Source organism: Talpa europaea (assembly GCF_964194135.1).
Source record: "Talpa europaea genome assembly, chromosome: 5".
Classification (NCBI taxonomy): domain Eukaryota; kingdom Metazoa; phylum Chordata; class Mammalia; order Eulipotyphla; family Talpidae; genus Talpa; species Talpa europaea.
Genome location: NC_140071.1, coordinates 132,922,392 through 132,940,330, shown reverse-complemented (window position 1 = coordinate 132,940,330; position 17,939 = coordinate 132,922,392). Strand labels below are relative to the sequence as shown.

Genomic DNA, 17,939 nt, shown 5'->3' with positions numbered 1-17,939 from the left:
CTCATGCTAGTGAGTTGGGAAAAGAACTAAGGGAAGTTTGGCTATCACTGGACAAAAGGGAGGAGAAATCAGAAGAGATGTGGGGACAGTCTGTGGAAAGATGCACAGTATTTACCAGGAGATCTGCAAAGTCAACTTCCAGGTTGGGCAGATCCAGGGATAATATTGGCAATATTTTTTTTATTTTTAATTATTGTAGTCACATTGGCTTACAGCACTGCATGTGATTCGGGGACAGGCTCACACTTCCTGAGATGTGAATCACCACACCCCACCCGACAGCAGAGCACCCCTATCCCTCCACCATAGACAGGGGGTCTCCACCTTTGTTCCCATCTCCACCCCTGCTTCTAGGAGCAGCCTTTCTGCAGCCAGGCTTTGTTTTAGTTTAGTTTTAACAGTTAATGCTGGCAATGTTAACAACTCAAAATGACATAAGCAAGATCTATACAGCCTCTCAGAGGAGGAGGCCCTGGAGGCCTTCAGTGGCTGAGGGGTGCACAGATTGGGTGTGTCCCCAGTAAAAGGATCAAGGAGGTACTCAGGACTAGAGCTGAAGATGCACTCTGGATGGGGCAATGGCTACTTGTAAAGAATCTGGTGCTATTTCTATACTGTACGAACTGGCTCAGGGCACTGACATGGCCATGCTCAGCTAGACCAGTGTACAGGAGAAAGATGGGTTTCGAAGGAACAGGCTAGAGACAGAAACTAAAAAGTTCATAATGGCTTAGGTGATACAGAGGGGAAGCCAAGCCAGGCTGTGGCGGTGGTAAAGAAAGGACAACAGAGATTCAAGGAATGAGCAGGAAGCAACTCAAGTAAGGCTCCTTTGACAATCAAGGGATGGGGTCTTTATGGATCTTCCTATGCTAGAACATTCTGCCATTCGAAGGTAATATAATCCACTGTTCGATGTTCAAGTTGTCTAGTGAGAACAGTCAAAGCACAAAGAAAAAAGAAAAGGCATAAGCAAAAGAAATAAAAATTGCCCAATTATAAAGTTTAAAATATAAAGTTCTCCATTAAAATGGTAAGACATTTGGCGCTATGGACATTAAGAATGTTAACGAATTTTGTGTCGTGAAGGAAATGATCCTCACTCAGTTCAATCCTGTCCGTCTATGAAGCAAGAGTAATCGTGCAGTGTCCTTGGTTTTCTGACCACAAAATGATCTTAAAAGGATAGAATGCTATGAACTTGACAAATCTGAGTGTTCATTTAAAGGCTTCTACTTCAGCAGGGAGAAACTCTCTTTACCCAGAGGGGCAGGTTGTGAAATTGATGAAATGTAGGGTTTCATCATTTTTAATCCCTTTCTACCAACTATGATCATCTGAGATAGAATGGTTCATCAATTTTAAGTGTTCCTCAAAGACACATGTTCCTCTCTCTTGGGCCTGTGTGTGATGCTGCTTCTATGCCATTTCAGCTGTGCTTTTACCAATGAAAAGACATAAGAAAGAAAAAGGTAGGTCTGCAGGAGCATGGCTGGGGCAGCACACACTCTGCCAGGGTCAACAGTGACAAATCAATCATGCCTATTTCCCTCCGAATATATGGCACCCAGTAACCACATTGTCATTAGCCATTCTGACCTAGCGGAGATTATCCTGGGGCAGTGGGAAGACGGGCTATCTCTAAAGGGAGTAAATCAGCTCTCCTTACAGAGGTCAGCGGGGTAAGAAATAACACATTCTTTCATTCACTCGTTCGTCCAATATTTACTGAGCACCCAGAACGGTCCAGGGCACCCATTGAGCGATTTCTTAAGCAGCCATTAAAATGTCTGGGCCATTTGTGGTATTTATTCAGGGGCTAGCCAAAAACCCAGAAAGCACTGTGTAACTGAGAATCAGAGAGAACAGTTACTCACGGCAATACAATGGTCACTGAAAAGACGTGCCTCCATGACAGTGTCACCATTGTACCTTGGCTCTTTGTTTCAAAGAAACACATCTAAATCCCAAATTGTAGAAACCAATGAAAATGTACCTTTTTTGCTTGCTGCAATAAAACCTACATTTTTTTAAAGACATATCACCTATTTCCACTTCTTTGCCAAAAGTCTTGACATAGAATTTGTCTGATTAAATACCAGGCTGGAGACTGACACTTCCAAGGGGCCCAGTGGAAGAGACAAGGGCTTATAGTGGTTTTACGAGTTCCATGAAAATATCTTCATAACTTTAAAAACCAGGCGGATAAGAATGAACTTTTTTTAAAAGATTTATTTTCATACAAGAGCTGGGATACAGGCCAGAGACGTGGGACACTGAGAGGATTCACCAGACACAGAGTGGGGAGCAGAACAGACAGACGACCAAAATACACTGCTGAGGGGAGCAGCGGGCAAGACGGGAGAGGTCGCCGCACCATGTGGGAATCTCCCTGGCCAGCCGGGAATCAAACCAGTGTTGCAAAGGCTGTGGACAGCTTTACAGCCCTGCACTCAATGTGCTGCACCACCAGAGAGGTCCAGGATAAGAATGAACTTTAAGGTCAAAGAAAACCTTGAATAGGTGGTATCAACATATTCATTTCTAGCCATCAGTCATAAAAAAGAAGTAAAGTCCATATAAGTCCTACATGGCCCTTTCTGGCCTGAAGTTCTTTTAAAATAACTGCAAATTCAATCACAATAACCACTTCTTCAAAAAAAAAATATATATATGTATGTATGTATGTATGTATATTTTAACTTCCAAAGTGATTCACTGTATTGACCCAATATAAACATTCAAGGGGGGGGCGGGGGCAGATGGACTATACTTCACAATACAGGAATTCTAAGTTGACCAGTATCTTTACTTGCAAAATAGCTTTCAAGAAGATGTTTTGCACAGCAGTATTCTAACAGAGTCTTACATGATGACAAACTCAACATACCTTTAGTGCCAGACTTGAAAATGTGTTTGAAACATTGCACTTAAAACTCAGCTGCTTGTCGAGGTTTCCATCTGGGTCCCGCCTCCCATAGTCAGAAAGCCCCGAGCGGTCAGAGGCAGCCACTTTCTGGAACACGGTGCATGTCATCCCCGTGAAGCCAGCAGCCTTGATGACATACGCTTCCAGCGCGATGTTGGGTGAGTACTTCAAAAATCAATCAGATAGAACAAGTTATGGAAGATTCGTAATTCGAGGAAAAGCATTTTTGAAGACTTTTCAAACATGTAATAATCTACTTAAGTTAAAAGACAAAGTTCAGGTTCTTACTAAGCAAAACCCAATGGAAATAACTAGCCAAAAAAAAAGTTGCTGGGAACAAAGGATATTCTGAAATAGAAAGGAGATCTGGGAAAAGAAAGGGAACAAGTCAGAGGTATGAGGTATAGAAGCTCGGACATGAAAGAAAAGTCAGTTAAAATTAATTTAAAGAGCTTTTGTAGGAAACAATATGCTAAACGTAGAAGTGTCTTATAAAAAAATAAAATCGGGTAGAGACACTTGATGGTGGCATGCAGGACGAGCAGGTGTGGGAGAGGCTTGTAAAGGGCGCGCTGTCCACCATCTCGTGCCTTGTCCACTCTGTTATTTTCCAGGGAGACCTCGTTAGCTCTTTGCATTAATTTTCACCAATAAAAACTTTACACAGGCTGACACCATGGCTGCTTCTCCCCAAAGGAAGGGAGGAACTAGTTCAGGTAGTAGGCAATGAACAGATTTTAAAAGCAAAACAGGTCAGAAATATCACCTGAAAAAAAGATGCTCCCTTCCCCAACGATTGTAAGGAATTTAAGAGAGAGACTGAATGCAGGGATCCACCAAAAAGTTTGTACCAATCAACCCAAATTGCCACCAAGACCACACTGGGAGGGTAGAGTACCGCTCCATCCAGAACCACGCCACAGCGGACCAGAAAGGGGGCGAGAAGGGACAAAGCTGTAGCTTCCATGTGGAGCAATTACCTCAAATTCTAAGAACACTAAGATGGCTCTTTCTTTCCTTACAGGATGATGTAACCTATGCCTAGACTAGGCTAGGTACCATTCTAAGTGCTAGTTTTAAACCAAGTCCTCTTTTTGATGATTTTTTTAAGTCACAAAAATTTGGTGCAAGCTGTCTAAAATCTATTAGAAGGACTAGATACAAATTAAAAAATGTAAAAGTTAAGGCAGAACTCTCCCGGTACCATGTACATACATACACACACACACATATATGGTTAAGTATTTATTGGTAGTGACTAACAATACAAATTAGGTTCATGAAGGTTTGGAGGGCATCCCAGTTCTATGAAGCCTGAGCAAGCAACTAGAAACATCCTAAATATCTCAGAATATTCTTTCAGAAACAGAACAGATTAGCAGCTAGGATGTAACGTGGGCAGGTGAGAACAGGGCAATCCTATGGTGTCCTTATTTGTTTTGTAGAGCTTAGAGGATGACACGGTTACCACCAATCAAATTAGAGAATAAGAAAGTAATTTCCAGCTACTAGGAACAGATTACTCAGAAGCAAAATCTGCTTTTAAAATGTGTGAAAGCAGAAAATGCTGTAATCATCAGCATTAACAGAAAATATCCACGCTATCTTGACTAAGACTTATGTCTTCTGAGTGAGTTGCTTTAGATGCATCTTTTTCTCAGACTTGGAGGAGATGGTCACACTTACTGTTGAATAAACATGAGCCCCGTTTGCCAGCCGGTAGGTGGCGACGCGCTGAAGACACTGCACGATCCTGCTGCAGGCCTTTGCCTCCCTCTGCGCCAGCCACAGGACACGCTCGTCAGCCAACATGATGTTACTTGCAATGTCGACCATCACATCACCCAGCTGCAGGCATGCAAGAGGGAAAAGAAATGTCTTTATAATCAACACAGACTATCTTTTGATCATCAAAATCCTAATAAGACACCAAGAACAGCCTTCAGTCTACATTTTCACAAGACACCAGGCACTTTACTTGTTTCTCATCAAAATATCCTCGGATAGGAGTAACACATTCAATTACGAATCGGTAGTATTTAGTTCAAAATAATGCACTGTAGTAACTGCAAAATCATTGGTGCAAAAGATTGGCAGGGGCAACTGGAGCCGAGAGGAAGTGTAACTGCCTGTGAGACCCCCACATGGAAGGGAAAGACATCACATGATCTCAGAGTAAAAAACACCTCAATTGTTTTTTAAAAAAACACCTGAAAACCATTCACACACACTTCTTTTTGTGTATTAGTTTATTGTTACTAAGAATTACAAACTCCCTGCCCTGTTGGTATCTTCTCATGCTCAAAATTCCAGGCATGTCCAGCTACTGTGAGCTCCCCCACACGCACCAGATCTCTGCATGGGCTTCTGCCCACATGGCTTCCTCCACCTCGAGTGAAAGTCTGCCTTCTTCCCAACTCAGTGACCTGCTTTAAGTGCGAGCACTGTGAAATAATGGACCCTAAGAGGTTCTCAGTTTTGCAATGCTTGTTTTATTTGCTTCATTTACTGAATTCGTTTTATTAGCTCTGTTCATAACTCACAGAGGTAAACATCTGTCAGGTAATGCCAGAAGATGTCACCTGACTATTGTTGATGCCGTTTGCCCTGCACCCAAGCGGTGTCCTAAACAGTCCAGCGAATGAGACACGCTGGTGTCGGGGGGCTTAGTATTGAGCAAAATGTTCATGGAAGGGAGGGCAATAGCAGAAGGCACAACAAAAGCATTCCAGAGTGGGATCAGAGCATTTATGAGCTGGCTGGTCCTGTAATCAAGAAGTAAACATTCAAGTCATTAAGCCACAAAGCCAAGCAAGAAAGCCAAGGCTGGCTTAGCAGACATCTTTTATCATCCCAGAAGATTCCAGCTGAGCTTTTCCACCCTGTTTTGTATCCAAGACTCACTCTCCCCAGGATGTGTGATTCTGAAGGCTGGGGTAGGTTCGGAAAAAGTTCAGTCCTTCCACCCATGGGTCACTTTACAACAATGAATCTGTGGAAATCTACCAGATCCCAAACCTGGAACAAGGGGTGAAACAAATTTATAAAGTACATGGGCGAAGACAAGAACCTCAAATCCTGACCACGAGGGGCTGGATACTCAGCCTCTCAAACCTTCCTTTATTACTAAAGTGAGGACAAGGCAAGTCTGCTCTTAATCCTCTATGAGGATTAAGTTCTAATAAATACAAGGTCCCTCACACCATGCCAGGCACATGGCAAGCATCCACGAAACACTGTCTCTTCTATTTTATTGTGACTTTTCTATCATTTTAATCCCCAACTAGGTCTCTCTTGGAGGAGAAATGCATTTGAAAGCCTGTCCCCCTCTAAAAATCCCTGAACCCCCATCTGATCACTTATTACATACAGTCTTACCAGGGTGCATCACAATTCTGTTCTAATTTTATCTTTCATGTTAACTTCTTCAGGGCAGGAACAACTTATATTTATACTCTTTTTTTTTTTTAAGATTTATTTATTTATACATACATACAAGCACTGGATACAGTCAGAAGCGCGGGAGGGTGAGTGAATTCACCAGAGCCAGAGTGGGAAACAGTACAGGCAGACCAATGATACACTGCTGAGGGGAGCAGCGGGCGGCAGGAGAGGTCTGCACGCCATGTGGGACCCTTGCCGGTGGCCAGGAATCAAACGGCTCTGCATAGGCTGCGGGCAGCTTCACAGCCCAGCGCTCAACCGCTGCGCCACCGGGGAGGCCCTATATTTATACTCTTATTCACCAGTAAAGCCATGGGATAGAAGCTGCCAGCTATGCAAAATTCATTCAACCACAAGGTATACACTTAAGACCAGGATGAGCAGACAGTGTCCCAAATCACAGTGACACAACGAAACAAACACACAGGCACCATTTTAGAGTTGGCAATGTCGTGGAGGAAATACAAAGCAGGTGGGGACAGACACTTCTCAAATCCAGCACAAAGGTCCCTACAATGGACTGAACATGGGGACCAAGTGAGTCACAAGAGTTCTCTGGCTTCCCAATGAAGAGAAAAGTGATGCTTACCCTATACTGTGGTCTTTTAGCATGTGCAATGGCCTGATTCTATAGAACAGTGCACACACCTTAAAAAAAACTTGATTGCTAAAAAGTACTCATCATCCCCTGAGCCTTCCGGGAGGCAGCATCTGTTTGCATGTGGAGGGTTACAACAGTAACATCACATCAAAGGTAACTGGTTACCATTCATCACAACAGATAGGAGGTGTTCACGTCTGGCCCTGTGTCCTGTTTGTGTAATTCTCACATAAATATTTTAGACTTTGACATATAAGTGGCATTTTTCCCCCAAACCCAAGACATTCATTAACAGGATCAGCTAAGAGAGAACTAGGAAGGGCCTACAGTCAATGTTGGTGGAATCCTAAGCCGGTTCATGGGAGACAATTCGTCGAACATTAGCATCCTGTTAGACACTAGACATAGTATCATCCTACTAACAGACAGGTATGGGATAAATGTCATTCTCACAGAAGCGCTGTATCTGAAGTTACAAAGTCACTCCAACATGTCAATTACTGAAGGTCACCAGCTACCAGACAGCAAGTGGAATGGGAAGTCAGAGTAGCTGGAATAATTTGGTTAAGTTTTAGTCAACTATGACGACCTACAGTTAACTCAAATTTCTTTTTTTTAAAAAAAGATTTGTTTATTTATTTATTTATTTAAATAAGCACTGGGTACAGTCAGAAGCGCGGGAAGATGAGAGAATTCACCAGAGCCAGAGCCGGGACAGAACAGGCAGACTGAAGAAATACACTGCTGAGGGGAGCAGTGGGCGCGGCAGGAGAGGTCTGCGCACCATGTGGGACCCTCACCGGCGGCTGGGAATTGAACTGGTGCTGCAGAGGCTGCGGGCAGCTTCGCAGCCCAGTGCTCAACCGCTGCACCACCGGGGAGGCCTTCAAATTTCTATACAAAGATAAACAGGCAAAACAGATGATGTGATAAAATATACTCTATGACTATCAGAAAAGAAATTCCCATTGGCTACAAAACCACAAAGGATAAAATATAGGAAAATACAGAACTATATGAGATGTTGACAGAATAGCACAACTGCAACTAAACTTGCTGTTTCTTTTTTTTTTTAATTTTTAAACATACAGTCTTTATGGGGTTTTTTATGGCATTATTTTTCATGGAGGTAACGAAGGTTTACAACACTGTGCATGATCTAGAGGGACAGGTTTACAGACTTTATGGAGATCTAGCATGACATCCAATACATACCTCATCTCAACTGAAAAACTACCCAGTAACTATCAAGCAGAAATGCTGTGGCCCACCAGCCAACACCAGAAACAAAATTTAATGTGTTAATAATTGTAAAAAAAAGAAACATCTCTAAGGAGGCTACAATTAATAAGAGTGATTACCTGAGAACAAGTTATTTTTCTCATTATGTTGTTCCAAATGGCTAAGAACTAAGGAAAGGAATTATTGCCAAAAAAAATCCCCAGAGCAGGTAATCATAAAATGCTATACGCTTCCATGGCTTGGGGACGGAAGCAGTTCTGAATCCGTCACAGTGGCAAAAAAGGACACAGAAAGGATAACAGTGCATGAAAAATTACACTGGATTAAGGAAGTGTTTCTGAAATCTGACAAAGTTTAAAAACTGCAAGTCAAATCTGAAAGCACTGCATATTTCCTTGACTTCATTCCTCAAGGTCATTTCCACTACCAAAGGGTCAGAAGGAATCACACACCTGCTCTTCCACCTGTCATGCTAAATGATCAGCATAAAAAAAAATGTGTTAATAGACATCGTCAAAGACAAAAGGGTAAAGAAAGAAAAATGCCCCATTAATGACAATGAAAGTGTTAAATGTCATCTGCATTAAGAAAAGATATTTCATGTTCTTCTCAAAATATAGGTTTGGAATTCTGACCATGAGTAGATCAAAATCATCTAAATTTTACGAATTTCTGATATGTTAGCATATGAAACACACAAACTAACATGTACGTGAATTTGGCGGTAACTGATTTTAAGGTAGAAGGACTAGAGCACTAAGCATTCACACCTAAGACACTACTTATGTGCCTTGGAGTTAAATACTCCTGAGTTAAGATTTCAACTCTACCACTTACAATTTAGATATCCACAAGCAAATGATTTAGCCTCTTCAACACCAGTTCATTCATTTGAAAACTGTGACAAGCACCCTATGAAAAGTGCTCAGTGTCTCATTCCATAGTACATTAAAAGACAAATATCTCCATCAAGCAATTCATGCATTTTTGAGAGAAGTGAAGTGATTTAGACCCCTCTCCCCATTTGTGTTTCTAAATACTCTTGTCAATTCTAATAACCAAAAAAACAAGGGTTGCAGACATCTGTGTGGTGGAACAGAAAGCTAGGCAGCTGTTTTGGGACAGCAAAGGTGAAAATAGGAAGTGGCAGATCTGACCTGTTGTCCAAGCTGAACTAAACAATGATAATAATAATAATAATGATAATAATAATAGTGGTTGATACTATTTTTCAAGTAGTCTTCATGTTCATCTCCTACTTACAAATTAAGTATAATACTGAGAGCATACTTACCTCAAAGTATGTTATTATCCTGATTAGTTTTAATAAAGGGATTGCCTATACATCACTCGGAACTAGCTTCATGGCCCGAGTGCCTCAGGATCCCACTGTCAGCCTCTCAGTAGCTTGCCCAGCTAAGTCACGATTCAGTGTTTTCATAATTATTTGCAAAAGGACAAACATAATTTGTGAAAATCATCAAAGCCAATGGCAAATATCAAAGCTCTGATTTTACTGTGGTTGGGGTTAAAAAAAAAATGAGGATGAGGAGGATGATGATGGTGATGGGGGAGAAATAAGTTGAAATAATGTCGCCTGATGGAAAAAACATAGCATTTATTCTCTTACAGAGAGGATTTGAGGTAGTCTAACAAAATAAGAAAATGTGTTTTTAATTTAAAAAAAAAAGCATGAGTGTTGTAAATCTTAAATGGCTAAGAAAGTATCTCTTAAACATTCTCATAACAAGAAAAAAAGTGCAACCATCTGAGGTGATGGGTATTAATCAAACTAACGGATCAATTCATGATATATACAGATAGCAAATCATCATGTTTTATACCTGAAACTAATTGCAAGTAATATGTCAATTATACTTCAGTTTAAAAATGAGAAAACATAAAAGACTGGGAAATACTGACTGAACAACAAGGAAAAGAGTCCTTGAGTAGTTAGCTGCTGTGATGGGCAAAAGTGGCTCTTGATGTGTTTCTGGTCATCAAGGGAAAGGACATTTCCTCCAGGAGACAGATTTGATTTTAGGGCAAATTCTCGGACCACGTGAGGAATGAGTCTCAACAACCTCCAATTCTTCCAGTGGACAAGGATTTTGACTTTCCTGACTACAAGTGAATGTGCACCCCCTTTCTGAAGGTATGGAGGAAAAAAGGGTCTGGAAAATTTTGTTAAAAGTGAAAAAATGCTGATGGAGGAATAGTTCTTTTTTAATGACCACTGATCAGTCAGGAAACAGACTCACTCACCAGGCTAGAGCAAAAGAGCAGCAGGCACCCCAGACCGCTGAGGCTGAATGCTGATTTGCAGAGATAGAGTCTGAGTCCTACATGGAGTGCAGGCACCACCTGCCCAGGCCTAACAGAAGGCCCCTGCAGGGAGCTGATAAGCCAAGGGGGTACCTCGGGGTCAGGACAAACCAGCATCGAACCAGTCTCAAGGAAAGAAAGTTAGCAAGGAAACTTGAACTTGCCTGGCAGAGACGGGAGGTTAAAAAAAAAAATTTCTTCCCTTACAATGTGGATACAGAAGCTGAGTTTCATAAAGGACTGGGGGCCAGACTTCACATTACTTCTGTGGCCTGAAAAACCTCAAGCTGAGAACTAATTTCAACTGCCCACCATGCTACATACACACACACACACACACACACACACACACACCCCCCACCCCCTGCCGCTATTCCCCGTAAGCACTGGGCAGAAGCAAGCCAGTGTCATAATAATAATCAAACCTTCCACCATTCTCATGAGGACCCCTTATCACAATCAACATTAATCAACATTGTTCTGGAGAATAAGCCGGAGAGAAAAAAATCCACTTTATAAAGGAACAGACAAGTCAATTGTTATTTTGCTGGTGACAAACTGTCAGTCTACAAAACCTACATAATCAACCGAAAAATTATTTAAACAAATTCCATGAGAGAAAACAGACACAAGGTCTACATTACAAAAAAATCAAGGAAAAAATTGCACATGGACTAGTTATTTGATGATATTAAGTATTTGGAGGGAGAAAGGAAGGAGTGAAGGTAAGGAAGCAAGTGCCAAGGGGGACAGTGAGGAGGGAGGTCATTTGAAGGACTGTGGATGGACAGATGAGACAAGACTGGGAAAAACAGAGTTGTTAAGGCCTAGTGAAACACAGGCATTAATGACAACAGCTATACTTTGGAATTTTCCTATTAAAAATTCTGAAAAGTTAAAAAAAAAAGCTAAATCCAAAGAAAAAAAAAATTAAAAGATAAGGACCATGAAAATTTGATAGCAGTTCTTGAAGTCTGTACCAGAGACACCTGGAACTAACTACAAATTCTCAGACCTGACCACAGGCCTACAGAATGACATGTACAAGCTGGAGAAACCACATTCTAGAAAGGATAACACAGCAGGAGCTAGGTCCCTGCAAAGCTAAACAGCACAGCAAAGCATGACATGTGAGATAGAAAACGAAAAAAGAAATGCAGCAGCCCATCAGAAGTGATTGAGTTTGAAAACCAATAAATGAAAACTTTACATTTTTAAGAACCTGTACATGAAAATGTGCCAGATGTACTCCAGAGGGAAGTCACATAAGCTGCATGCCTGGCTCATGCGTTAACCAGAGCTCCTTAAGGGCCACCTCGTATATCAAGCCTAGTGTTCTATGTGCATCCTCACCTCTGAAAGGGAAGTAGAGTCTATTCACGAGAGAAATCACTCCCGAAGATATGTAACTGACAATTCAGTTGCCCAACAGCCTGCAGTCATTTTTAAAAACCCTTGTGCTCCCTGGTGGCACAAGGGGTTGTCTCAGCATTACGAAGCTGTCTGCAGCCACTGCAGCACGAGTTCAATCCCTGGCCTGGAAGCTACCTATATGGCACAGCAGACCTCTCCTGCCTCACCCGCTGCTCCCCACAGCAGTGTATTTCAGTAGATCTACCTGTTCTGCTCCCCACTCTGTCTCTGGTGAATCTTCTCACTTCCCGCATGTCTGGCTTACACCCCAGTTCTTGTATGCATAAATAAATAAAATAAATAAAAAACTCACAAAACACACCATTTAGCCCTGGGAACTTAAGAGTTTCTGGCCCCTTCTCTCAATAAGAGAGATGGTGCTGGCTCGCTTTCAGCTCATGCCCAGAAGTAACTGAATCACAATACTTTACTTATGAAATTACACAGAGCAGAATAACTTTGTGCACTTAGTACAAAAATCAATTTAATTAATTACTTGTCCAACTAAGCTATATACATTTTAGGATACCTTAGCATAATTTTATGCTGTGGTAATTACTTTAAAATGAAGCCCTTAAACCTCATCATTTCTTTTTTATTATACTAATAAATGGTAAAATCTATGGCCTATGCTTTAAGTTTCCAGAGAATCAGATAGGATGTCTGTCACTACATGGTAAGTATTATTGCATTTACATCTCAATTATTCAATCCTGAGAATTTTTCCTGTTTCCTCCATTTATATGTTATAAGTTGTCCTTATTTGTTTCCAAAGATAATGAAAACATTACCTCCCCCTGGCAGCCAGTGGAAGGGAGAGCTACTTTCAGACTGAGTTTTTAGATAGTAGCTCGAGAACTCTGGTGACATTTTTTTCCAAAGGACCTTTTCCAAAATTTCTGAGATCATTTAAGAAATCTCCTAACCCTATAAAATCATATCCCAGGCTTTGCTACTATTTTTGCAAGAACAATTCAACTGTATTTTCTTACTCGTACACATAAACTTTGCCAGCTGAACAAGGGAAATATCCCCCATTTTGAAAACAAGGAAATGGGGGGTGGGCAATGAGCAACTCATGCAGCCACATCTACTTCCCGTGCTCAAGGAGCTGCTTCCACCAGGACACACCAAAGGGACAGGCAGCTCACTCCACACCCCAGCACACACTTAGTACAGCGTGCACCATGCACACAAGCCCAGGGCTGAGCAACAGGGCAACACAGGGATCAATGGGTATTGTTTGATGGCAAAATATTTTTCAATGTCCACATTCCAAATGTCATTCCAATTACTCTAGTGACTCGAAGCAGCCCACAGCCATGGATGACTTCTAATCATGTGGGGAGCGAACCTGTGATTATAATCAACAAAGGAGAGCAGAATGCAGAAGGCTGTTCCTGGCACCAGCACAATCTGCCAGGGGAAGCAGGCCGCACCCAGGGGCAGGGGCAGGGGCAGGTAGCAGGACAGGTCACTAGAAAGCTGTGGACCGCAGCTCAGATACAATACTAACACACACTCCATTGTCAAGGTGTCGACTTACCTGAGACCCATTGACATATTAACTATTTCTTTTCCAGCTCCATCCTATCAAGTACTCAGGTACTAGAGCTACAGTCCCAAAATTAATCACCAAAATGAAAAATCCTAACAGACATTCTACCAAAAAACAATTCTTTGCTTAAATAATTTAGGAACTAGGACAGACGTATTGCTCACCTTTCAATATAAATGAACTTAAGAGACCCTAGACTTTGAGGTGCTAGACTTTGTTTAACCCCGTGTCTCCCCCACAGCTGTACATTGAGCATTTCAGGACACCAAGACAGTCCCACATTGTGCTAGAAAGGACACGCTACACTGCAGACAGCCAGGTGCTTGGCCTCTGCTCTCAGCCCTGCCCTAACTTAGCTGCACACCCTTGGAGAAATACTTCAGCTACTTTGGCCTCTAGTTTGACATGACTTGATATGAGTTTCCTCTACCTAGAAAATTATTGTTAGTATCAGGGTCCTATCACCAAAAAAAGTGCATATAAAGCTCTCGCATAGCCTGAAACTTAAAGCATAAGAATACATTAATCTGTATCTTAAAACTTATTCAAAACATAACTTGTTGCTCATTCACTCGCTCTGAAAACTGTGATTGTCAGTGTTTTCCCCTAAAGGATATGATATTGCCCAACAGGTCATAGTTTTAACAGGGCCCCATTAAAATGCATGAGATTCTCATGACTTGTATCATCCAATGATTTGCAATTTCAAAAGTTCCCTTTCAGTCCTTTATTTATCCAGGATAAAACAAAAGCAATTAAGCAATTTAATATACAATCTGGGTGCCTAAACACTGAGCCCATGTCAAAGTGAACCCTGGGTAACCCCACAGCAAGCACAAGGGCTCTGCTCTACCTCTCTGCACCTGTTTTTCCAAAAATGAATAAATCCCCCATTCTCCTCTCAATGACAGATCACTGTGACACATGGAGCATCGGATCCTCAAGGACAATTTGGGAAATTAAAAAGTGCATATTTCAAATGTAGTAATATAAATAAACTTTATACATATAGACTCATGTCTACGCCGTGACCACTTGTTGACATGGGACAAAGAATCAGATTCATGCTATAATCCGAACAAGAAAAATACCTCTTTTGATTTTTCCTCTTTGGTAAATCTTCCAAATTTTTCTATCATTTCAGCCACAAAGATGACATCCATCTTGTCAGAGAAGTTGGCCGCCTCCACGGTGTAAGCCAGTAACTGTCGGGCTGTGGCCACTGCATTGGTGAGGTTGAGCGGCATCTACATAAAAAAGGCAAGAAACTTAGTCAAATGAGAGACATTTTGTCATTTTATCTTTGCAGTTCCAAACATGGCAACAGTGCATTATTTATTCACTGTGACCTTCTAAAAATTTTTTTTCAAACCTGAGAAATCAGGAATTGTAAAGGAAACAAACACAAGATACATGTTTTTTAACTTGAAACGAAACCTATTAATACATCGGATCACGTAGCTAAACTTGCTGCATCCAAATTCTACACATACTCAACTGAGGAGCCTTCGCTGAAGCACCTATCGGGAGGAATTGACACCCCCCAGAACTCCTACCACACAGCCACGTATCTAGCACTTGCCTGCATTGCCAGGCACAGTCAGTACTGTCTTCCACTTATTTATTGACTTGACCATGACTCCGCCCCAGCCACTGCTAAGGTGCTAGGGAGCATAAGAAAATTTAACACAGAACCAACAGCTATGGCTGTTAAAAAGATGCCTAGAAGCAAATGAGCAAAGGCATCTGAATGGTCCAGCACAAGCAGGAATTGCTTGTAACAAAGATTATAAGGGCCTCCGCTGGTGGCGCAGGAGGTTGAGTGCTGCACTGTGAAGCTGTCCGCAGCCTCTGCAGTGGCGGTTCGATCCCTGCCGGCCGGCTAGGGTCCCACATGGCGCGGCAGACCTCTCCTGTCTTGCACGCTGCTCCCTTCAGCAGTGTATTTCAGTCTGTTTGCCTGTTCTGTTCCCCACTCTGTCTATGGTGAATCTTCTCACCCTCCCGCGCCTCTGGCCTGTACCCTAGTTCTTGTATAAATAAATAAATAAATCTTTAAAAAGAGAGATTATAAAAGGAAGCCAAGAGGTGGCACCCCAGGTGGATGGGGAGGAGGGTTGGGATTTGTTCTGGTGGATCCAGAGGATAAAGTATTCAGACAAAGGGGGAAGGGAAGGGAAGGGGAGGGGAGGGGAGGGGAGGGGAGGGGAGGGGAGGGGAGGGGAGGGGAGGGGAGGGGAGGGGAGGGGAGGGAAGGGTGATGCCATGAGGGCTGTGCATGGTGGTGGTGAAGACATGAATGCCATGTTGCATGCACAGCCTCAGCAAATCTGAAGACTTCCTGCTTACCTGATTAAACATGTAAAGAACTCGAGTGACATCATTCGCGTACTGGCAGCGAGAATAATCATCATCCGCCCACAAGCCGCCTCGATCACACCTGCGCCAGGCTTTTCTCTCGTCCTGTGCGTTTCCAGGGTAGATCCCGGTGCCGTGTGAGTTCCGAGTGCACTGCAGGTAGGCAGTAATGCCTGCCAGCGTCCTGGGCCACCTAGGAAGACAGAGACAGAGCACGCTGAGGAGGCAACACTGGCACAGTGACAACAGAGGAAAATCGAGGACTAGAACATGCTACGTGTAATCACAGAGAAAACTCAAGAAGCAACAAGCAAAATTCCCTGCAGCATAAAGACAGATTACATGTTTTAAAAAACTAACAGGAACTGAAATGTTTTCATTGATATGCCAAGTATCTACTTTTTAATACCACAACAGAGCAAACTATCTTCCTCCTATTTCAAATATTACAAGCAGACAGGGAAATTGTTCCTTAGCTGATATACAAGTGGTGTTACCGAATGATTGTGTGTTTCTTTATCATTACCGTTGTAAGATTACATAACCATTAGGTACATATAAAGTCATAATCTAGTCCAATATAAATAGAATGTGGCTATCACAGAAGCAGAGTTTGTACTAGAGCAGGAAAGGTCTCCCACCATAGGTCGGAGACAGCTGTTCTCATAGGACCTCCTGGCAACACGGGCTTTCAGAAGCAACTAGGAATTTGGGGCTGGAATCATCGCCCATGAAGTTAAGGAATAAGCCTGGTTCATTGTAGTAAGACAAGTTAGAAAATCAACATGGCTTATGTTTTATACCTGCTTTCTTCCTGGGAGTCTGGAATTCTGCTAGGTAGAGGGTGCCTGTCTGACCAGCCCCCAAGTAGGACTTTGGGTGCTGAGTCACCATTGGGCTTCCTTGAGCAGAAACACTGCAGAAGTCATTGCCCTTCTATGGCTGCAGGAGGAGCAGGGTGTGTCACCCTCATGGGAGTAAGGGGGAGTTAGGAAGTCTGCTTAGGGGTCCTCAGAACCCCAGGTGGCTTTTTTCCTTATGATCCAGGTATGTGCTTTTCTATATCACTACCATGTGCCTTTGCTGTGACTACAGCTGTGTGAGTCCTGTGAGTCCATCTAGCAAATCTGTGCACTAAGGGGTAGTCTCAAAGGCCTCTAACAAAGTGCATGACAAATTTACCTGGAAAAACTAACCTATTATGCAAGTACTACACAAACCTGTTGGCTTGGGTCATCACTAAGTTGGGAGAAATCTTTGTGATCTGAACCTTGTTTTCGAAAAATGGGAACAAAGCTGAACACACTTAACAAAAGTTTCAGCTGAACCATAACATAGGAACTGCTAAATTATATTATAAGTCACACCAAAATATAACTCATCACCAAAAACTGCATAAAGAGACCAAGCAACACTAAACAAAATCTTATTAATGCAGTGGAAATTTAATTGTACAGTATCTTAAGGAGTGTCAAAATATGAATAATTCATACATCAGTTAAATATTTAGATTTTTCTTCTATTTATAAAATGTAAAATACTCAAAAAAAACTGTGAGTAAAAATAGAAAATTTACCATAAACAGAAAGTAGCATATTATCATTATTTAATGAAAGATGTTGATCACAACTAAATTAACAAATGTCATCTACTTAACTTTAAAATATACAATATAAGTATTATAGATGAACAGTTAACCCACATACAGGATTTTTTTTTTACTGGCAATAGTAAATGCTAATTGCCATATACATGTGTCAAGGAAATTTAAAATAAGAAAAAAATATATCATTTTTAAGAAAAAAATCAATGACTGACTAGGTTCTTCAATATGGACTTGAAAGATTAACACCAAAGGAGTTTCTTTTCCTTAAAAAGTAGACTACATGGACTGACTGCCAGGAACTAACAATGGTACCAACCAGACAGATGCAAACTGCATATTCAAAATCTTTATTCTGCTTTAAAAAGCAACATTATCTCTTTCATTTGTATCAGCTATAAATTTACTATTCAAATCCTGAATGTCAAGAACATGAAGTAAATAAAATATTTTAAAAGTTTTAAAG

General features: G+C 41.7%; 1 protein-coding gene across 1 annotated transcript in view; it reads right to left on the bottom strand.

Moving 5' to 3' along the window:
- Positions 1-17,939, bottom strand: part of ADGRA3 (adhesion G protein-coupled receptor A3) — a gene marked incomplete at both ends in the record, with an annotated part of 95,267 nt that overhangs the window by 25,103 nt on the left and 52,225 nt on the right. Inside the window, 4 exons of the mRNA XM_084233245.1 lie at positions 2,891-3,094; positions 4,616-4,777; positions 14,604-14,759; positions 15,862-16,063. Coding sequence (XP_084089371.1) covers positions 2,891-3,094; positions 4,616-4,777; positions 14,604-14,759; positions 15,862-16,063 — 724 coding nt within the window. The remainder of the gene's footprint in view (positions 1-2,890; positions 3,095-4,615; positions 4,778-14,603; positions 14,760-15,861; positions 16,064-17,939) is intronic.